Source organism: Astyanax mexicanus, chromosome 1 (assembly GCF_023375975.1).
Source record: "Astyanax mexicanus isolate ESR-SI-001 chromosome 1, AstMex3_surface, whole genome shotgun sequence".
Lineage (NCBI taxonomy): Eukaryota > Metazoa > Chordata > Actinopteri > Characiformes > Acestrorhamphidae > Astyanax > Astyanax mexicanus.
In genome coordinates, this window is record NC_064408.1 from 103,021,413 (window position 1) to 103,045,972 (window position 24,560).

A 24,560-nucleotide genomic window follows, 5' to 3' on the forward strand; every position below is an offset into this window, starting at 1 on the left:
ACGTCTACACACCGACTAATTTCAGGGAGGTAGTACCAATAACTTTAAGCAAGTCCACAGGAAGTTTGGCCTCACTCTGTCCAAGGGACATCAATAAAACAGCACAGCTAGCATATACCATTCAAAAGTTAGAGACACCTTCTCATTCAATGTTTTTCTTTAATTCATTATTACATTTATTTTGTACATTGTGAATTAATATTAATACATCAAATCAATTAAGGTACACTAATGGAATTACATAGTAAACAAATAAGGGTTTGTCCTACACAGTGCCCTGATCTAAACCTAACTGAGGTGGAGCACAGCGTAAAGGAAAAGCAGCAACTATTGTTCGGCCCTTTTAAAGGTCTCATCCCATTGTTTTTTCGTTGATTTTAAAATCAATGTTGTGGTCTCTAGTATGAATGAATGCAATATGAGCTGTTTTTGTGAGAAAAAGTGCTCCAGTGATCCAGTATAACGCTGCTCTAGTCCAGTGGAGGAGTGGAGAGGGGAGGAACAATAGAATTTCAGCTCTTGCTCATGAATATTCATGCATGCGAACATATCGCCTCTGATTGGCTAACAGCACTGCGAGGCAGTGAGATGAACAACAGTTAGAATTGTTTTAAAATAAAGACATTTTTACACTAATAACAGTCTATGCAATGCCATATGCTCTTTGCAATATGTGTTATGCCCTAAGAGTAGGTCAGCCACTGACCTACTCTTAGAGTCTCTGTTAAATGTGAAATCCACCGGAGATGCTATGTAAATTTATAGTTACACACAGAGGTGGGTAGTCCAGAAAGTAATAATGCACCCCGGGTGAATTTTTACTTTTAACTACTGTAATGAGAACATATATAGATACAACTCAGAGAGGCATTTTAGAGGAAAGACACCTTTAAGAACCCTTTAAGATACTGAGAAATCTATTCCAGGTAACTCTAAATAATAATAAATACCAATAGCGTGCAAATTTGTTCTCAAAGCTTAATGTGGCTACTTAGAAGAATCATATTCAGAATGAAATATAAAACATATTCTGGTTGTTTAAAACGTTATGTTTACAATATAGTTCCACATGTGTTCCTGTATAGCTTTAATGTCTTCAATATTAAATTTCCAACATTAAAATTCATTAAAAATAAGAAAACACATTTTTTATGCGTTTATATGTAGTTTTATCGCTTGCTCCTTTTACCTCCAGCAAAACTAAAAAGGCTAACCCCAAAACAGCATTAAAATCTCAGTAAATAAACTGCTCAACTGACTTAGAGATGAGCTTGATGTATTGCTAAACTGTCACAATAACTTCCGATTCCCTGCAATAAACTGATCCGAGCTACATTGCTGATCAGTCTGGCAGCAGAACAGGAACTACAGCAGAGGTGGTGATCATAGTCCACATCAGCAGATTATTGTGTTACATGGTGAACGCACAGGCACAGTGCACCTACTGAATCCCCCTGAGGTGCTTTTAAGACAAATGACCCGCATAATGCGCCTTGTGTTCTTCACTCGTCCCATTATTGTTAGTGATCAAGCCATTAAATTGATCCGGCTCGGTGTTTCCTGAATTGGATTCTGTAATTGCTACGACTTTGTTTAGTTTGAACATGATCCAGGCTGCCATGCATTCTGCCTCTCTCTCTTTCTCTCTCACATATTCCCTCAGTGAAATAGGATATTTAAATCAACATCTACCTTAAAATATGAGCTTTAATGTCATGTTTAAATGACATACATAGACTTGCAATAGATTAAATGGCTTCTCTGCTCTTGCAACTGTAGGTAAGAACAATGCAACTGTACTGTATAACTTAGATGGAGTTGGATGAAACTTCCTGCAAGTGTAAAATGCTGTTCCTTTACTGCATCAGCTCACATGCTTCTTTTACTGCAGGTATCTGCTCATATCACTCATATTGAAAAAGCATGTAAAAAGTGTTTGTCCTGTTGGGGTGACTCAAAGCACAAATTATATTTTCTGACTGTATAGGGAGCCTAGGAGCAATAAATGCCATTTTTTACTTAATGCATCTTTAAAGAGGCATTAAACTTCCTAATTTGAGTTGACTTCACCCTCAGCTCAAATTTGAAAAAAAAAAAAAAAAAAAAAAAAGGGAGTAGTAGTTTGGGAGGGGCACTGGGTGATGTATGGGTTTAGTGTGCGGCAGAAGGGAGAGCTGATTGGCTAAGCTGCAGCAGCATCAGTGTGCCTCTGATAGCAGTGAGACCCAGATGGTTAGAAGTGTATTATTGATTGACTGATCTGCATATTGTGATGTGTCTTTGTATAAAAGTACACAGATACATCATTCATGCCTATAGCACAGTTAAACCTGACAGGGTGCTGCAGAGGCAGAAATTACCACAATAAAAGCGTTTTTTAAAGGTTAGGTTTAATTACTACTACAACACATTTCAGCTATTAATGGGAAAAATATGGTTTAGGGGTTAGTGGCTCAAAGTGTTTGTATTTACTGCAGAGGTGTAAAATGAGTCAAAGTGCAGAAAAACACCAGTTCTATCATAATGTACTAAATGAACATGCTGTAGTTTGAAATATATATATATATATATATATATATATATATATATATATATATATATATATATATATATATATATATATGTTGTATTTTGCAGAACTAATAAAAAAATAATAATATTTTGTTTTCTTGATCATTTACATCTGTAAAATGTTTACCTGGTAAGATACAGCTTCTTAAATTGAGCTGTAGTAAAGGCAATCATGGTGTAGTGATGCAGCAAAAACCATCAACAGGCAAGGCGCACCCCATCCACGTTTACTGAACAAAGCAATTATATTCTCCTCCATCCTCTCAGCCAAACCCTTCAGTGAAGAAAACATCAGGGGAGGAGAAAGAGAGTGAGCTGGAAAGAGGAGGTCTCAGAGATGATGTCATCTGGAAAATTGCCTGACCCACTTGTTCAGCCGTTCTTTTTTTTCTCTCTCAATATACAGTCCTAATCAAAAATCAGAGAACACCCCATTCCCATTTAATCCAGTTAAGAAAAGGACAAGTTATTCCTTTTTCAGAGGTGTTTCTAAAGGGATTAAATATATAAAATATTATCTATTTGGATAAGGAAGAAGAAAGTCAGAGAAAAAGAAGTGAACATACAGCAGTTTCCAAAAGAGGATTTCACAAAAGTATTTCAATATATTAAGAAAACTGGACCCATAATAACCATGCAAGACCTGGTGGACCATCTACATTGCTACACCATTAGAAAACAGTATTTAAAGGGGAATGCCACTAGTATTATTTAAAATGGTATAATGAATGGAAAAGTTTGTCTAAACACTCTATACACGCTCCTAAACTAAAGCAGCTCCACAAAAGCACAATAAATCCTTCAAGTCACGTTACGATTTCATCTTCATCAACATCACTGCAGCTATCACATGTTTCAGTGGGCATACTGAGACTGTAATTGCAAGAAACGCCTGGGTTATGTATGAGAAATATGAACAATTATTGGCAAATGTGAACGGAAAATTGTGATTCGAGGTCTATTTTTCCTTAAGATTCACAGCTATATGTTTTTTTCAATGAGAACATTCACAAAGACCTCCGAAAACAATGTCTCAGGCATCAGGTAATGTATTTCTAAACTATTTTAAGCAATGGCTTTCGGTGAGGATTCAAATTAAAGCTCCACTCTCACCTCCACTGTGAAGAAATCTGCAGGTGTCTCTGTTCGTGCTTCTAATGTGAGAGAAGATGACTCAACACTGAGGGTCTAAAAAGATGTGGAGCTTATCTAGAAGATAACGCAGAAGGTGCAGTACACACACAGGCCCTCAGCAGCCTTTAAACTGATGGAAAAAATGTATGATGTGTCTGTTCCACTGTGGGAAGTAGAAGCATCTAGTAGAAGCCAGTAAGACATGTGCTATGTGCTTTCTGTTCACAGTTTAACTGGTTGTCTATACAAAAGTATTGATCAAATAGCAAGTGTTCAGTATAAATAGGTTTACTGAATAAATGACAGACACAAAATGAAAAATATCTAATAAATCAAACTACTGGAGCTGCTGTTGCTGTCAGAATAATGGACTGATCAACCCAAAGTTCAGCCCTCAACATCACTGAATGCATTTAAAATGATTTGGAAGGGGGGAAGCAGAATATACTTCCTGAAGATCTTCCTATAGATTTATGTAGAGTAACTGTAATAAAGGAAAAGGATGGATTCACTTAAAACCCAAACATCAGATATTAGGTTTATTGTTAACTGTTCTGTGTTATGTTAAATGCATATGAAAATGAACAAAATTGAATACTCTAAATTGATTTGTATATGTATGTATATGCATGTGTATTGTATATGATTGTGTGTGTGTGTATAAAGTGTATGTATGACTGTGCCCAGATATGGATTGGCACTCTGTCCTGGGTAAAATGCTGTACTGCCCGATGCAGTTCTCCAGGTGGACGGTCGTTTCCGGTTGAGAGTCCGCTGTGCACTATTGGCTGTCGCTTCTCACTGGTCTGTGGATGAGTGCCGAATCTGAATGGTTGTGTGTAAATTGTAAAGCGTCCTTGGGTTTCTTGAAAGGCGATATATAAATGTAACTGTCATTCATTCACTTTTCATTCATTCACTACAATTACAATTATTAACCTTACTGGATTTTTCCATTGTTTTGACTGGAAATGACATAAACAGATGGTGATCTCTGACTGTTGTACTGTACTCTATATGTAAATGTCGATATTATATATATACAGTACACACATGCACATGTGCGGGCATATAAATCATCTTGAAGCAGGGCTGTACTCAATCCCTTCTTCCCCCACTCTTTTACACACACACACACTCCCACACAGAAACTGCAATCTCCTTTCATTAGCATATTCTTCAGCAGTGACCTCTGCAGGATACAAATGATGACTGTCGCACAACCTGGCATCAACAAAACAGGCGATGAGAGGCAGCTCATCTCGAAGTCCAACAGTAGATCATCTCTGCTTCATCACACCAGAACCCTGCTGCCGTTTCCTTCCCCTTCCAAAACATGATTACTCACGTTAACGACAGTCTCTGGTGGCCCATTATAATGGTGTATGATTTAGATGAAGCACCGTGACTGTGCAGATTTGTTTGAAGCTAGGAGAGTCCTGTATGATTACACTGAAGAAGAGTTACCTTCATTCCCAGAGGCAGTAAAACGTGAAACGCGAAAATAACCGTGACATCAGAAGGCTTTCCCCAGCGGCCCTCCTAATACGAAAGATGGACCATCCACTGGGACTGCAGAGTTATTTTCAGGTGGTGTGCTCTGTTTGTTGGTCCTGCTGTCTTGTTACAAAAAGAGGCTTGGGACTTGTCCAAAATTACATCCTAAGCTTGGAGCTCTCCATCAGATTGGAATATTGATGATATGAGCATATAGACATACTGTACACTATATGAACAAAATTATCGGGACACTTATACATTATACCTACACGAGCTTTCATTAAATCCCATTGTAAATTCTTTGGCTTTAATGTGGAGTCTGTCCCCCCTTGCAGTGCTAACATCAGGTCTGAAATGCTATTGTGTCTTTATTGAGTCAACTTTTACAGATTTTGAGAAAGTGTTCTGCAACTCAACTCAAGTCAAGTTGTTATGGCTCTTAACACTTCTTAACACTTCTTAGCACTTTTTTCAAACGTACGACTCACAGATCTCAGAATCTCTAAGAGGAAAGAAACTGCAATGGTGTATTTCTTTCACAGTATGACGTGGAGTTCTTTCACTTATTTTTGTTTGTATGGGCAGACTGTGTGGCTAGGTGCTTGATTTTATACACCTGTGGCAATGGAACAAATGAAACCCCTGAATCCAATAATGAAGAGGTGTTTCCCAGAGACTGTAAAAAAAGATGGACACCATGTCGCCGTTCCCGTTCATTCAGTGAAAATGAAGCCAAAATATTCCGCCATGTTGCCGATCCTGAAACCCGAGTCTGCGCAGTAGAGACCAGAGGAGGGAGAAAGACTGTGGAGAGACAGCCTACTCATTTAAATAACCCTGCCCCTGAGGGCTGCCTCGCGGTCACAGGCTGCAGAGCGGAGTGGAGCGCAGCTGACAGTCTGTTATTGGTCCCGCCCATAAGCAGCCCTTTTACAATAACCACACCTTTTTTTAATAGAGCTGAACAACGTTTTTAAAAATAAATTCTGTGGAGATATAAAAATATGACAATATAAGCAGAGGTTACACTAGCTGTTCAATTTAAATAATGGAGGTAGAATTACAGTATATTAGAAAAAACGTGATGGAAAGTTGTCTGTTTTGCCATTGAAACCAATGGGGATGGGTGGGGTTACACAGCTTTCTAAAACCGAACAGCAGGGGGCGCCCGACCTGTGGTGGCTTCACTTTTGAGAGACGATGCTCTGTCCAGCTATATACAGTCTATGGTGTATCATGAATAACTGAAGCACCATGACTGTGCAGATTTGTTTGAAGTAAGGAAAGTCCTACATGATTAAAGAACTAACTTTAATTTCCAGATGCAGAAAGTAAATGTGACACTGGTAGGCTTTCCCCAGTGGCCTTCTTAATACGATAGATGGGCTATCCACTGGGACTACAGAGAGACTCCCATGTGGGCTGCTCTGTTTGGTGGTCATGTTGTTTACAATAAGATGCTTTGGGTTTTGTCCTAAATGTCATCCAAAGGCCTATAATCTCCTCCAAGTTAGCATACTGACATAACATTAAGTCCCAGGTTTAAAAGTGTGTTAAATACAGTAAAATGTTTAATTATCTGTTAGACTGAATTAAAGCACATTTGGTTAATCACAAAAATTAACATTCAGGGCTGTATGTTCACTTTTTTGTCCGAAAGCAAGCAGACATCTCACATCTCATGTGAGCTCCGTGATTCTTACACATTTTAATGGCAACTCTGTAATGACTACAAATCATCTACCATATCCTGGAAATCAGGAAAATGTTAAAATATCAGGCTCGCTCTTACACATTTTAGAAACGATCGAGTGAGACAGAGCAAGTGTGTGACACAGAGAGCATCCTGATCATTCTCTCCATGTACATCCTTATGAGTCTGTCTGTGTTCACATGTTATTTGTTAATTGATAAATAATCTAAAAAATAAAATAAAATAAACATACCATTTTTTTTAACAGTTTTGAAATTGCATAAATTGTTGACACAAATATAAATAAACATAAAAACATTTGCAAGATAATCAGTAGTATATGCACAGGTGGCATGGCTAATTCAAAGTATGAAAGAACATACCACAATAACTAAAAGAAATTCTGACTTTAAAAGTGACCCATTAAATATAAGGCTACATTAAATTGCAGAATAACAAAAAATATTTTTTAACATAAGTGCAGAACAAATTGAGACTTTTTATATGTGTATCATCTGAGGTTATTGAGTTCATCTCTGCATTAGGTTTTTCCTGATTCAAGATGCACAACAAACACCCCATAGTTACTGTTACTAATACCTTTAAAATTTGGCTTTAAAGGTTCTGCCCACAAGCAAATTTGTCATGCCCATCCGAAACAGCAGCCTTGGTGCCGGTACTACAATGAAGGTTGATTGGTGTCTGGCCAGTTGTTTTGAGCTGGCCTGGACAAACATCCAGAGCCATGTTTTGATCCCAGTTGATCCCTGCTTTGCATGCATGCCGCCCCTAACTAAGATCAAACTCAACCAGCATATTCCAGCAAACTCTGCAAACAAAACATCACTTTACATATGAACTGCTGTCAGAAAAGCCTGATTTTATGTAAGCGCTTTTAGCTTCAAAGTCACTAAAATCAATGGCTTAAAGAGCAGTAACAATGTCTGCAATCAGGGAAACTGCTGACTGAAAAAGAGCTTTCTCAGCGCACAGATCAGGCTTAATCAATCAGTTCAGAAGACCTGCTATTCCCATTAATAAACAAGCGCACCATAAATGAGTGCTGAAGTGCCCTCATTGATTAGCGGTCCAGTAGGATTTATTTGGTGAATCAGTGTTAATAGATTTAGTTTGACACAGTTGCTAAATCCATGCCCATAAGTGTGTGCCCTTACAATCCCTGCTCAGCATGACTCAACACAACCGCCTTCAACACCAACTTTATCCCTCAGCAGCCACTGACCTCCACAACCTTGATTAAGCCAAGGCTATTCCAGTGGGAGTCTGTGTGCTGACAGATCAGCAGGATTCTATACTCTTTTATACTTAACCATATATAAAAAAATCACTTAGGCCATTTGCAGACCAAATACTCCATTCTGAGCCCATGTTGCCTGTGCCAACACCCCAGTTGCTGTGTATTATATGGGAAACAGTCCAATTCTGCATGGCTAAAGTTGCGTCTCAGCCTATGCCGCCACACACTAGCCAATTCTTAATGCTATTTGGCTAGGGTGCTTTTACATGTACCTTGTTTGGTCCAGACCTTATATAATCATTATATAATCAGTCAAAATCTTACTCTTGTTCACGTGCAGACATGTCACGCCACAGTGTGGGCGCAGGCACTTATGTTTGCGACTACTGCATCCACTGTAACTGTAGATTAACTCTTATCTATAGACATAAATAAAAGCAGCTTAAGGGTAACCTGCTGAGCTCATTCTGCTCTGTCCACTTGAAAGGACATTGATTTTGGCAGGTGGGTAAAAATGACCATATCTAGAAAAGCATCTCACCAAATTTACACAGCATTCTACTAACCAATCGATGTCAAGTACAGGGAGACGCATGCCAATGTAGGTGATGATAGTCACATGTAGAAAAGTTATTTAGCCCACTCATGAAACTGTAGTGTTAAACTGCATGGCTCAAATGTATACAATGTAACAAACACATAAACCTTTTCTCTGGCTCTGATCCGGACTTTCAAGTTCTTAGTCATACAAACACAAATCTGAAATACTGTGAATGAATACTGTGAAAGAATGTATGAAGCCCATTCTTCAATGTTTTACATTCATAATCATACAACTTACATTTACTACTTGCATTACTTCAATAATTATTGCCTAATAAGCCATGAAATTAAAGTTATGCTCCAACATACTGGAGAAAAAAACAGAAAACCGTTTGGGCCAGATTCATAACAACAAGGCTAATTAATGCAAAATATGTAGCCCAATCCATAAAGCTACGATGCTGTGCACACCACAGCACTCTCTCTTGCTGGATTTCATATCAGCAATATTAATGAGCTAATGCATATTAATGACAAATGCTCAAAGTGTGTCAACAGTAAAAAGACTAAGTAAACATGTCATCTAACACTGTCTGCTTACAGTATACCATCATGAGAAAACCCAGTAGTATTTTTAAGAATTGGGCCCACTGACTGAAAGAAGACCTAAAATATTAAATTGTATTTAGCTTGCCATTGTTGATTTATAAGGGTTACGTACAGTGACAACAGTGTTCAATTTTTTTGTTTTTATTTTTTTATTTTTACACCTACCAAAACCTACACCTACAAAGTCTTCAGGCTGTTAACAGCACAATGCCCTGATAAGTCACAATGAGAGGACAGGAGCACAATCTAGTAAGGCTTGGTAACAATTGCAGTGTTTTGTTACAGTGTTACAGAGCCACTGAAGTGCAGTGAATAGCCAATGGTACTGGTAAAGCATATTGCTTTTTGATAGGCTGTTCATAAAAGTAAAATCAGCTAATTTAATTATGGGCCGATTCTGGAAGAATCTGGAAGAGTTTGCTTCTAATGAATAAATTATAAGCTTGTCGTTTAAGTGCCAAAATGAACCAAATCCATTACTAAGAAAAACATTCACATGATTTTTACATGCATTTCTGCCCTGGTAATGAGAGTCAGCTCAAGTTTGACTTCTAAGTGGAAACAAGTCACTCTCTAAAGGACAGTGTCGTCCACTTTGTGAGGCTAATTAGGGGGCAAACATGAGTGTATATGGCTGCATGCTGCTGTCTGGAGGATCCTGCAGGGCAGAGACAGTCAAATTCCTACTGATAAAAGGACACACAAACACACACACACACACACACGCACACTCACATAAGGAGGCAGGGTGCAATGACCTCATCAACCTCTCTCTACCCAATTTACACTTAGCTATACAGCATCTGTGTCTCAGTGGGTGTGTGGGTTTAATACAGAAAGAACACAGGCTGAGAATACTTTCTGCATATGGCAGCTGAGTAAATCAAAAACTGTGAAGAATATGTGATTTAACCTCAAATTTACTTGAGACCTGTATAGACAAATCCATATTAATAATAACAGCACATAACATAACATATCACTTTAGATGGTACCTAAAGATGATACTAGTTACAATAATTACATTTATAGCATAATGTTCTTTAAATGCCTATACTTGTTAAACATAATTGTTCATTAATACAGTGGCAGTTACATGCTCAGACCTACATACTATACACAAAATTTTGGGACACCTGCTCATTCATTGTTTCTTCTGACATTCTTCTCAGTTTCTCCTGATTTTTGTACCAAAAGCTACCATATGTTGGAGCATTGGTGTGAGCATTTGATTGCATGAGGTGAGTTAGGAATGTTCATGTATATTTCATCTGTATATATTTCTATAGCTTTTCAATTTTAGTCGTGTGTGTATGACAAGATGTTTGAAAAAACTTTTAATTAGTGGTTTGAATTGATGGAATTTGTGAATTAGTGACAGTGAATGAGTGAGTGAGCAACTATGTGATTAAATGAATAAAAGAGTAAATTATTGAGAGGGAATTAGTAAGTAAGTAAACGAATACATAAGTACTGAATGTCTGTGAATGAGTAAATGTGCTAATAAGCAAGTGAGGTAGTGAGTAAATGAATCAATGAATAAATAAATGAAGAAATAAGTGAATGTGAGTGAACTAGTAAAATTGCATGTGTAAGTGGCTATGTAAGTGAATAAGTGAGTAAATTAGTATGACTAAATAAAAGAGAGTTATTCAGTGAGGGAGTTAATCATATCGAGAAAACCATCAGAACACTGACCCAGCTGTACATTTCATTCCACAGAATGTAATAAATCCTGTTTAACTGTACAAATTGACAGCAAAGACACTATACACAGGAGAGCATTTGAATAGCAGCATTGCAGAATCTGATGATACATTTCGTCTGTCAAAACATGATAAATTTTAATGAATGTATTATTAATGTAATACTTTTACCATTTCATCCAACATTCGGAATTTTAGAATGTGATTACATACAACACATGTGGTGGCTTTTATACTGTTCATATCGATATCGGAATCGCATAGTATCAACCTAAATTAAGCAATATATCGCAATATATATTTTGCCCAAATCTTTCAGTCATAGATTGAATTTATGTAACAGTAGCTTTTGTCCATTTGTTTACAATACAGCATGTTACACTAGATCACTCAATTCAACACACATATTAAACAGTATACTCAACAGACAGGAGCTATCAAAGCTCTCTTTTTAAATTCTGAACATTGTGCTTAAAGTGTAAGAAAAGTGCATTGTCAAAGCTAATTGCATGCAACTGCATTCAACCATAAGAGCACTAGTGAGGCTAGTAGTGATGTTGGAGGATGGAGATTCACCATCTCAGACAATGCAGTTCCACAGCATCATAGCCAAATATTGTACTATGATCCTCTGGGACTAGGCATGATGGTTTTTGGTACATGACCTTTGGTTCACTCACTAATAAGAAGAGCATCTGAGTATTTCTGGACACACTGTTTACAATGTTTGGGTTAACCAGGCTAGCTGTTTAATAGATGTGCCTCACAGGAGGAGAGCAGTAAAGCTCTGGTTTGATAAACAGCTTTATAGCCTGTAAAATGTCTCAGAGCAGTAAATCCTGCAGATTGGAGGTTACTGTCCCATGTTTAACTGAGATGAAGTCCAACAGTCCATACCTATCACTGTGAGTAAAGTCAAAGGCCTAAATACGTGCTAAACCAAGCAAGCACTAGAACATCTTTTTGAAAAGGACGGTGCTTCTAGAAAGCTGTAATAATGCCACCTAGAGCTGGTGGTGTGAAACTACAGCATTGGTGAAAAAAATATGTCTGGTTTTGGGCCGAATAAGGCCAATGCAGGATCTGCCCAGACTGTTCTGCCATCAGACTGTGCCCACTGATCAGAATCCAGACCCTGTGATGCCACCTTTTGTTGTTCATCAACCGGAGGCGTGCTCTGATTCAGCACACATGCTGGGAGTGAAATGAGGTGGATGTAGAGGAGATGAGCCAGGAGCTGCTGCTGTCACTGTGACTATCTCTGATGTGTCCCTGTTTGATGACATGCATTTGATGCAGTGGAGGCTTCTGGCTGTGTTCTCAAGAGGCGCCATCCAAGCAGTTGGCATGGAAATGCCTTTAGAAACGGGAGAGTAATGAATTAAAGCTATGATGTCATTATAGTACGTGAGGACATTCTTCCCCCTTTTGGATATGCACTTAATAAACTTTATGCTTTACATCTAATGACATATTAAACATTTTGCACAGAGGTGTCTTACTTCATTACCTTACTTTACAATACATTACAATATATTACATTACAAAAATTGCATTTGTAGGTAGGGCCTAAAGGAGGCCAAAGATAGGGAAGGGGAATGGTGGGATAGAGGAGTAAGGGAGGGGAAGAAGGAAATTAGGTTAGAAGTGGTTAGATTGTTAGAGGTGTTAGGAGAGTAAATGCTCTTTGAAGAGCTCTGCCTTCAAGAGTTTCTTAAAGATAGCGGGGGACGCTCCTGATCTGGTAGTGGAAGGTAGTTTATTCCACCATTGGGGAACATTGGGAGAACAGTCTGTATTATGAAGATGATCCAGTTCAGAGACTCAAGAGAACTTGAGCCAAATGTCCAGACTAAGTATCTTTAATATATATGCATTGTACTAAAACACATTCATTTTCAGTGGATGCACCTAAAACAGGGAGCCAAATGCATCCAAAAATTGTCAACATTTAACATTTTAACATAACATTATAGTCATAATGGCTTTTAGAAAAATGTGTTTTAGGAAGGTAGGTAGTGCACTATATGCTTCTGTGGCACAATCTTAATGGCAATTTTTTTTCCTAACAATACATTTACTTTTATACATTTTAATAGTTTTGAAACCAGGACTTTTACAAGCTTGAGTGGATATTTTAACCTCTACAGAAATATTTTTCAAAACAGACCATTTGACACCTTTGATTTTGCATTCTGATTATAGAAATATCAGTAATTCTTTACTTGAAACCTGTAACATGCCTAATGTAATATAAAAAGGCACAGAATTTACAAGCTTGTAATAAGTTGTCTTAATGGATAATTAAAGTCCAATAAAATAACAGTGTCACATTACTATTACTGGTAATGACAGATACTGTAATGTTTACACATGTGACACTGTAGCTAAGTGAGTGTTAAATGATTTACGTTGCCTTGCAATAAGCAATGAAGGTGGTCTGAGATACATTTGCTCCGGAGTAGGAAAATAATGTAATACAAGCCTTTTAAACACCAGAATATACATATATAAAAGTGAATGCACTGAGTCTGAGATAGCGCTCAGTGGTGCTCCTCTTAAACTTTGCAATACTAAGCCACAAATATGTGTGCATATATATATTATTCAGCTCCCCACCAAGATATGACAAATCACACATTCATGCCCTTAACCAGCTGAGGTCAACATTCAGCTCTACTTCTCAAACCATAACTCTCTCTAACAGCGTGAGAAATGGAGTAAATTGATGTTACTAAATATTATTATTATTATTATTATTATTATTATTATTATTATTATTATTATTATTATTATTATTTATCTGATTTTGGAGTTACAGTCAGTGTAGGTTTGCTTATGTCCAATTTAATCTGCAAAGCTCACACAGGTTGCCAGGTTGAGGACACTAAACCTAAAGTGCAAGTGCAAGATGGTATACTGAAGCTTGTAGATTCTGATAACATGTTAATTTTAACAGAAAATGAAGCTCAGTGTAAATCTGTTCAGGACAAAATTTGGTAGCTCAGCATCTGTCTTGTGGTCTGTCTTGTCTCCAATCTGTCTCCGTCTATTAAATGAATTGCTAACGCTTACTCACATTTGTCTCTATCTCCAGACATAAGCTTTTAAGAAGGCTTCACAGGCTGTAGCACTATGTGATTGTCTGCTATTGTGTTCCATACTTGCCAACCTAGGGTGTGGAAATGGGCAGTGGGAAGGATCACAGGATAAAACACAAATAGATTCCCACTCCATAAGAGACAGTTCAAATAATAACATACTCACTGAAGCACTAATGTTAAAAGATGCCATTAAACTGATCATCATTATACGGTGTATTATTAATTAGTCTGCAAACTACATTGAGATTTTTGAAGAAGTGGTTAGAAAGGTTATAAGGTTGTGAAAGAGCAGAATAGTCCAATTTTTCAGAGAGCAGAGAGCTAGATCCTTGAGTTGGCGTTTGCTCCATCTCCTGACATTTCGGCTGCTTATCCGTCGCTTGCCAACTGATGCAGCTCCAGCACGGCTGCTTCTTAATTTAGCTCTCACCACTGACATCCATTCTTGAGGACACGATAAACTCTCAGAGAGTGATGGGAAGATGATACACTGGGTGCAAGTTTTGTGTTTTGAGACAGGATGTTCAGGTAGTTGGAAGGGAATCTACCCCAATAAAATGTGTGTGTGTGTGTGTGTGTGTGTGTGTGTGTGTTGTCCTACCTGTCAGCTTACATCATTGAGAAAGCCCAATTAAAGACCCTAAAATATGTCAAACTCACTGTTAGAGCAGCCTTAAGTCTAAAATATGGTAAAAAAAAAAAAAAAAAGTGATGCAAGTTCAACTTTTAAAATCAACAACATACTACCACAAGCTTAACATTAAACTAGCACAAGCTAACACCAACATGCGGTAAATGCTAAGCGTATACATGACGTGGCCAGCAACAGCTTATTTGCATATAAGTGACAGAGCCCTTGAATGGTTTATTCTGTAAGGGATTGAGACTTGCAAGAATAGGGCTGGTGAGAGCCCACAGACCTACTCAAACCTGTGTAAAAAGAAGTACCTGATCAAACTACTCAACCTGTATGACAAGGCTTCACCCAGCTGGGTGATCAATATCACCAAGCTGGTTGTACAAGTATCATCAGCAAGATCACACTTGAAAACCTATAGAATAAAATCAAGAGAAAGATGGTTGGTCACAACCATCAAACCAAGCTAAACTGCTTGACTTTTTGCACCAGGAGTGGCATAAAGTTACCAAAAGCAGTGTGTAAGACTGGTGGAGAAGAACTTGTCAGGATGCATGAAAACTGTGATTAAAACCAGGATTATTCCACCAAATATTGATTGAATATGAACTTGTTTATTTTGCATTATTTGAGGTCTGAAAGCTCTGTAAATGTACTGTATACATGTTAGTGGTCAGTTTAAAGATATCACAAGTAAGCTGTAAGCACTGACAGCAGTATTACACAGTGGGCTAATATCGAAGTGAGCATGTGTGGTTTGTTTTTTCTATTGGGAATACAGTGATGTTATAGTAGTGGACAGTTGAGCAAAGGGTAAATCAGAACAGAATGCAGTCTATTACTGTAAACACTGACAACTCTCTGTCCTTCTTTCTCTCTCTCTCTCTGTCTCTCTCTCTTTCACACACACACACATACACACACAAACACACACTCACAGGCCTCTTGTGCACTTGTGAGCTTGGGTATAGATATTTTCTCTTTACCCAGGATTCCAGAGTAGACAGAGGTCTAATCCCTCTCTGTTGTTAGACTTCGTTTGGGATTCAGAGAAGCTGCAATTGAAGCAGACATCATCCGTTAAGCTGAAGCCCACCCACCTTTAATAACAGGCTATTACCCAGGTTTAACCACCACACATCACTTCTAAACTGTGCAGCATGCAGCTACCTGATCTATCAAATCTTTAAGCAAACATAATCATTTACTGTTTCATTGTGAATTGTGAACATTTCCAAGGCTATTCAGAGTCAGTGAGATGTTTAGGCAGAATAAACAGAAGGAGCCTGTGGGAAGAAGAGTGTGAGACTGTATGAGGACCGGAAGAAGCTGTTGAGAAGGTACTCTACACAATGTGGGAGGGTGTAAGTGTGTGAGGTCTTTTTGCTCATTGAGGACAGAATATCCCAGCAATTATTGGAAAACACAGTGGGAACATTTTACTAGTTCCCACACTGCAAAAAATAGGCATTGAATTAATGTAACCAAAATGAACATGGCATTTCTATGTAACACGTTTGTACTCTATATGTTTTTTTAAAACATATACTACATTGCCAAAAATATCTGCTTGCCTGCTTTGTGTCTGGTGACAAATACTTTTGGTAATAAAATGTATCCCACAGATTTCAAGATATCAACAACACTTTATTGGACACATGGTTTCTGTGTAGAAGTGGGTGTTTGTGGATGTTTACCATAGATAGATATGTCACAATGATATACTATAAATACACTAGTAATACCTAACCAAACGTATAGGATACCAGAGAAATCACTGAAAATACCTGAGCAACCACCTTAGACACCACAGCAACCCCATAGACTATCATGGCAACTGCCCAGTAACCAATAACATTCACATAGCAAGACAATAACAATCATCGGGGATACCATTGCAGCCACCATGCAACATGATATAAACCTCCTAGCACTCACTTAGCAACACCATAGCAACCAGCTTGCAGCACCATGGAAACCATCTGGAATACCACTGCAACCAAGTAGCAAAAACAAGTGGAATCCTCTTTAGCTATTAAGCTTTTCTGCGTTTCCTTCAGGGATTTTTTCTAATTTGAGACGATGCTCAACCCTATCTGGGGCTAACAACTTAATAACCAATCTCCATATAGCTGCAGTGGGAGAGCATTACAGCAGCCAATCAAATTTCTTCATGGCTTTCTGCCACCTTCAGCCCCCCACCACGGCACACCACAGTCATCATCATCATGGCCTACTTTACTGATACTGATGATGTTACTACAGTGGCCACATTGAGATGCAACAACAGTGAAACCCAGGCTCTGCCTTGCAAAACCCCAGAGAAACACCTCAGCCACAGAAATAAAGCTGATCACACTGATTCAAGATGAACACCAAACACTACAAATAACCCTTCAGTGATTGCAGCAATCCTACCAATAAATAGCATTACATTTTTACTTTACAGAACTTGTACATTAACTAGTAAGAAATTGAGATATATGATAAAAATAAAACAAAATGGAAAAGTGTGCTACCAAAAATAGACATTTGTAGATAAAGATGAAGGGTTGCCAAGAAATGGACATTTAAAGATACCACATATTTTAGAATTTGTCCTAGATCAATAAATGTACTTTCTAGCAAAATGATCTAAAAGCAAGATGATCTAGAAAGAGGTGCAACCAATTATTTCAGTTATTTCAAAGTTTATGATTGTCTTCCCTTAATTATTGTTTGATTTGATTCATATATATAACTATATTGTTATCCAATTTATAATTTTCTTTTTATCATTATTTTCTAGCAAAGTTGTAAACAGAACTGAAGAATCCTGGATCTAACAGTTTCTAACAGTTTCTTGACATGCAGAGTACTATGTTCTTTTTCATTTTATTGAAGCAATAAGATCTAAGAGGTTGTTGAGTGAAATTACAAAAAGCCCAAGGTCAAAAATCTCAGCCTTGACATATTCATAGCCTCAGAGTTTCAGTTACAGCACATATCATTGCTGCACATGTTATGCAAGCTGTATGCTAACCAGACCCATAACAGAGCTCTGGGAACACAGCAGTTTAAGAAATGTAAACACAGAAACGGTTTTAACCTGCATTCATAAGCCTTCTTTGACATTAAAAAACTTGATTCCAGGACGGCACGCATAGGAACAATTGTGTAATCTGTATCTTGCATAATTATTTGGTTAAAAAGTTTGGATTCACTGCCCTCAATAACACTAAACATATTCAGTTGTACACTGCTATACGTTCTCTTGCTGTCATTGCCACTGTACTAGTGTCATTGTCTTCCATGTATTTCTAATAATTAGCTCCTATCTTTTAATTTCACATGGCATTCCATTTATTTATATTGTATCAAAATGTCATATCTTTAGTGCTGTCCCATGAAAAGATATAATAAAAATGTACAAAAATGTGAGGGGTGTACTCACTTTTTTGAGATTCTGGGCGGCTGGGCCCTATCTTACACTATCTTGCACAAGGCATGTCTTGATATTTGTTGCTATCTTACACCCCATGAACAGTCTATTTTCAGCCCTTGCGCCTGCATCATTTACATAGCATCAGATCTTACATATATATTTATGCAGAAGGGTGTGGTGGTCTGGAAATAAGGTGTGTTCGGGTACATTTCTGCCATATTGCTATCTTGGCAACAGAAAACACAGATGTGCCACTGACTGATTTAAACCCTGACACCAGTCAAATATCAGAGCGTACTCCCCCAGTAAGTACACACACACACAAGTGCACAAACACAACTTTTACATTAACAATAAACAGAATACTAAATAAAATAACATTGCTGTTCCTGTAAATAACCTGCTCTTGCACCTTTACAGCGTGAACACCCAGGTCAGTTTCCTCTACTGAGAATTACAGTAGCGCTGCGCTGTTGAAATACCAATCCACCAAAGTCAGATACCATCTGGCTCTTAAAGGGAATGATTTGTTACACTCTGATATGTGTCACCTATAGATCGCTAAAATAGGGCCCACTGTATTCCTTAATTTAATTCAGATAGACTCAGATAAGTCAGATATGAATATGTACCTACAAACATCTGCAATTTAATGTAATGCTCCCTATAATAAACATCAGTCAGTAACAGATGCTGTAAAAATAATGCATCCTGAAACATCAGAAATGTATTTAAAATCATGTCACCATTATTTAAACAATAAATACTTTGAAATAATTTTCCAGCCCTACAGCTGACATTTCTTAAAGCTATTAAGTTGCTTTCTTACTGGTTCCCAGAAGGCCGTGGGGCTCTGATTGGCGCCGGCCTGTCCTGCCCTCCTGGTCCTTGCGCTTCTTGCTTCCTCTCAGGCTGCTGAACCTCTTCATGGCTGCCGGAGGGATGCTGGGGAATGGCCAGGCAGTGCAGAAGAGGGCATACCTGAGAGCCGGAGGCAGCTAAGAGCAGTGTTGAGTGAGCTTGGCCTGCAGGAGCTTGACCCTCAGCTCAGCGAATGTCCAGCATTGTGCTCCAGTCCAGAATAATTCAGAAAGTGCCAGAAGCTTCACGTGGATAATGAGCACAGGAATCCTTCAGTCCAAAAGCAGATAAGAGTCACAATAGCAGAGAGCTATTATACGCTGCCAGCGAACTGCCAAGCAGTAATTCTAACAAGGAAGAACTTGTGTAACGCTCCTTGAGGAGAGGACGAGCGCTCACTCCTCCTCAGTCTCATGCATTTTTGCTTTGCTCCTATCCCTTCATCTCTCTCTCTCTCTCTCTCTCTCTCTCTCGTTCTCTCCTTATCTCTCTCTCACACACTCCCTCACTCCCCAACCCAGGCTCAATGGCCAGAGAGCTGGCCTCACTTCAGCAGATTGTCAGGTGCAGCTGTGTGTGCATATTCCTCTGTGTGTGTGTGTGTGTGTGTGTGTGTGTGTCTTCAAAATAGCCTATGTTGCAGAGACACTGTAAAAGGAAACCAACACAGACACGGAAAGCCTTCGCTGCTGATTGGCTAGAAGGCTGCCTCCCTCCCACCCTCGGACACTTCATCTCACTAAGTACAGTGTGTGGTGTGTATGTGCTTCATATTACACTGTTATGTTGAGTGAACACCATCCCGGGCTGACAGCTTGGTTAAGATACTGTAGATAGATAGATGGATGGACAGACAGACAGACAGGCAGATACCAGAGTTGGGCGATATGGTAAAATATTATATCATGATATTTAAAAACATTTTTACGATACACAATATGTGTTGCAATGTTTTGACACAGATTAAATGCATGAATAGTATTAGATTCTTAAAAATTGGTATTTAAGTACTCTTTTACACATATTACAGTCCTTTTTATCACATTTTGCTGCACATCATCCAATTTAACAGCATATCGTCAATACAATAACAGAATTTATTACATTATCCTCGTATTGCTTAGCTTTAGTAGATACACCACATAAACAAAAGTATTGGGACACCTGAAATCATAAAGGTATTAAAAAGTTTTTTTCTGCTTTTGTTTGAGTAACTGTATCTAGTGTCCAGGGAAGGATTTCTACTAGGTTTTAGAGCATTGCTGAGAAGATCTGATTGACTGCATTAAGCAACAAAAACATTAGTGAGGTCAGGATATTGGATGAGCACCACCCCACCTCCTCCCATCCTCAACTTACCAACTCACCCCAGAAGTACTGGATGTCCTATTCTATTGGCAGTACTTCTATACAGGGACTAAACAAGCTGTGTGCATTTGCACTTCTGTGTCGGCATTGGGTGCAACTTAAAGTAGATCAATGCATTTGTTAGAATGGGTATTTGAACATGCAGTCTAGATAAATAGATACAGACAGATATAGATACAGACAGACTGACAGACAGACAGACAGACAGACAGACAGACAGACAGACAGACAGACAGACAGACAGACAGACAGACAGACAGACAGACAGACAGACAGATAGATAGATAGATAGATAGATAGATAGATAGATAGATAGATAGATAGATAGATAGATAGATAGATAGATAGACAAAATTAAACATGTTAGCTCACACACAGGGGGGTGGTAATGAATATGGATAACACTTAAAATATATGCAAAACAGCTAAATATATCCAACACTGCAGGCAAATATGCAAACAACATTCAAATATTTAAAATAGATACTCTCTTTAGAATTACAACTCCATTAATTCACCTCTTGTCTAATTCCCAAAAAAGAACCCACTAAAAGTTTTTTTTTTTCTAATAAGAAGATTTATGCAGATTTTAGAAATTTAGAGCTTTTCTGTGCGTACATACAGTGCCTTGAAAAAAAGTATTTATACCTCTTGATCAATTCCAAATTTCCCCTTTTTACATTTTTACTTATTGTAAATGTTACAAACTATGTATCATTTCTTCTTCACTTTACAATTACTGGTTTCTTTGTGATAGTCTATTACATACAATTTTAGTGAAATACATTTAAGTTTGTGACAAAACATCAGTGGGTATAAATACTTCTTCAAAGCACTGTAAATTAAAGCAGTATCCAACACCCTAAAAATGGATTCTACAAATGGAAGTGTTTTTTGTTATTTATTCTACCAATGCCAATAATCATAGGTTCAGTTCAGATAAACAATAGGTAGTGCATAAATCATTCATTTGAATTTAAGAAAAAAGAGACCTTTTTGCCTAAGAGCGCAAGAGATTCTGCAAGACAAGCTGTCCTGTATGGTCAAATTGCACTCTGACACTTTCAGTCAACTGTCTTGGCTCCGCAAATAGCTCTTACTCATAAACATGGTTGGAGAGCAAAATTCTGAGACCACTAGTGAAAATTATGGGTTTACTATTAAAAATCTGTCAATATCCATTATAAATCCATGCTTTACACATGCAGAAATTCTATCAGTGATCAATCAAGTAGTATGTTGGTTTGGGCAGATCTGTGTTGTGTCTGTCTTTCAATGTAATTCTTTGTTATGTAATTCATGTTATGTAAAGCGACTACTAATAATCCATCATTAAAAGTTCGGACCATTTCCCAAACTGAGCTTTAGGCAAGAAAGATGAATTCTTTCTTGATGGTTTCAATTAGGGTCAGTAAACCAGGTCTTCCTGTTACCTGTAACTAAGAGCAGGTGTGTCTTCTTCACCTGAGCGGAAGAGACACCACATATATTCAGTGTCGTCTCAAACTTCACTTCAATACAAATACAGCAACAGACACTTCTACTGCTGACATGGTGAGTTGTTGCTGTAAATGTCCTTTGTTGACATTAAAGTGACAGTCCATACGTTTGTGGGATTTGGGTATTTAGAGCCCTCTTTGGTGAGAATGAGTAATTGCACAGACCATATGTATGAGTACTTTGAATGCAAATTAATATAATTTAAATAAATTGCTCTTTAAAATCATGTGTTTTGAATATAGTTATGTAGAGAGAAATTACATCCAGCAAACCTACCAGACCACTCTGTATAGAATAGGTATATTGTACATTGCAGGGATGACTGAGTCTATACACTAATGCCATTCATTTTTACTGCTTTCAATCTAAAAGAAAAAACTTAAGGACTGCGACTTTAAGTATCTTCTGGCTGTATTTCCAATGTCCCTATATACCACCAGATCTTAACAATAACTGCTATGAAAAATTATTGAGCCAAGTAGGGTCATTTGTTAACAGGAAGCTATGTTTGCTGAGACATAAAGGTTAATTTTTATGCTATGAACAGCATAACTGTATGCAATAACCTGCCCCAGTTATATCAAATACAATGGATGTGTGAGGTCAGGTGTATTTAGAGCTTACGTAAGCATTACTGTATCATCTAAAATTGTGTAATTATGTAATTATATTTAAATTATAATGTATTTGTCACAATTTTTACTGAATTAGCTATAGGCAAGATGTAAAACAAAGCAACTTAATGTCATCAGAGTGGTTTGATGTAAAACACCCCATCACAGCGGTGACACTGACATTGTAATTGACACTGCTATACCCATTAACTATACTGTATGCCTTGTTTACATCATGTGACACTGGTTACAAACACTGATTACCAACACCAAACCTGATCTACCCCTACATACTATACCTCACCACACCGAGCCCTTCCATTTATACACACAACCACCCAACTCTAATCACTGGATCATATATACAATGCAGTTTACTATTAGTTTAGTTACTATATTAGTATATTAATATTGCTACAACTTTGCTACAACACAAGTATCTCCAAAATGGCAACTTTACAGGAGAGAGAAAAAAAAAACCTTCTTAACTTCTTAAAAGAGTTTATTTTAGGTAATTTTGGAGAAGTTCTATTGGTCCATTCATCACGGAATTCTGACACAATGTGTGGGACAGTTTGTGTGTTCAAATTAGGGAGTAAAATAAAAATGTACAAAATTGGACATACTGTAATCTCTTTGCTATCTACTTTGTTAGACCTGGATCTCCCTTTCTCTCCTGCACTATTTCTTCTTGGGGATGACTCCATTCTCAATCTGCGTATCTCTCAAAGGAAAATACTAATGGTAGCTGTTACGGCAGCCATAAAATGGATAATGAAATACCATATAGAGGAGAAATCTCCTTCAACATTTGCAGAATTTTTATCTTGTGTTCGATGTTTTTATACCTTTACTTGCTTTTGTATGTTGCACTTGTTTTTGGAAGAAAAGGAAAAAATCAATAAAAAGATATTCACAAGACAAAAAATGGAGATACTTATTTTTCATTGTTTTTCAATATACAGTAAACTCTTTATACATATTTATTGCATTTGTTTTTTGTATTGTACTATTGTATTTTGCTTTTGCACTACTGCCTCATGTCCTTAATCTACACTATTACTGCACTAGAGATGGAGGGCTTCATACTGTACAGTGCAACCCTGTATCAGTATAAAGACAATAAAGGTGAATTTACCTAAATTTAATAAAAATTGAGAGACTATGCTAAAACTTTTTCTGACAGCTTAAAAAAAGTACAACTAACTCTAAAGCATTCACCGGCAAGTGCACTGCTCCAAAGCTCAATGGTTTATATCCCTCTAGTCCACATCTGGCATTAAACATGGTGCCAATAGGTTCTTGTTTATCTGCTACAGGGGGTCATATTCTACTGGCAATACTTCTTTACAGGGACTAGAGAGATGAGTGTGCATTTGCAAATGTGTATCAGTATATTGGTCTAATTTAGCAAATGTGTGCTTGGACCCCAGAAATTGCCGATTGGTCAGATGGTCTGCAGAACAAATACCTGAGAAGTTTTGTAATGTAAATAAAATGTGTTGGTTATGATGTATTTGCACTGTAGACATTGCAGCTCCTCATCACAACTGTTAGGAGTATCTACTCACATCAGATCACTCTAAATATGTTTATTACTTATCTCAAATAGTTATTATAATTTGTAAATTTGGAAGACCTTCTCTTTTAAATGTGCTTTTGTTCTAAAAGGAAAAAACAGCAAAGTGAATGCTGCAATTCACTGTTTTATTTAATCAGGTTTAATTGCAACTTTTCAGCCACCAGATTGAAACACACACCACAAAAGAACTCAGTAAGCCACCCACAGCTTTTTGTCCTTGCAGTCAATAATTAATTTTCACAGTTCATTGTCTGCTTATTCTGAAAAAAAGCAAAAGAAAGACACAAGGTTTCACCCAGCTTATAACTGCCTTCAAAAACCCAGAAATAACTCCTGCTCCATTGTTGAGTTGAGTTTTTGCTGCTTAAACAACCACCCAGCCCATTAAAATACAAAGTAGGTGCCTTCAGCATTGTGAAATAACCAGGCGGTAGCTTTATGTTTATGCACACAGTT

At 37.6% G+C, this 24,560-nt stretch overlaps 1 protein-coding gene across 5 annotated transcripts in view; it reads right to left on the bottom strand.

Moving 5' to 3' along the window:
• prkag2a (protein kinase, AMP-activated, gamma 2 non-catalytic subunit a) overlaps positions 1-24,560 on the bottom strand; it is a 104,645-nt gene that overhangs the window by 45,523 nt on the left and 34,562 nt on the right. The window contains exon 1 of one of the 5 annotated variants that reach the window (XM_049463262.1): positions 19,009-19,633. The exons of the other annotated variants lie outside the window; for them this stretch is intronic. Within the exon in view, the coding sequence (XP_049319219.1) occupies positions 19,009-19,108 (100 nt within the window). The 5' untranslated portion in view covers positions 19,109-19,633. Of the gene's footprint in view, positions 1-19,008; positions 19,634-24,560 lie in introns of those variants that run through there. 5 annotated transcript variants of the gene reach the window in all.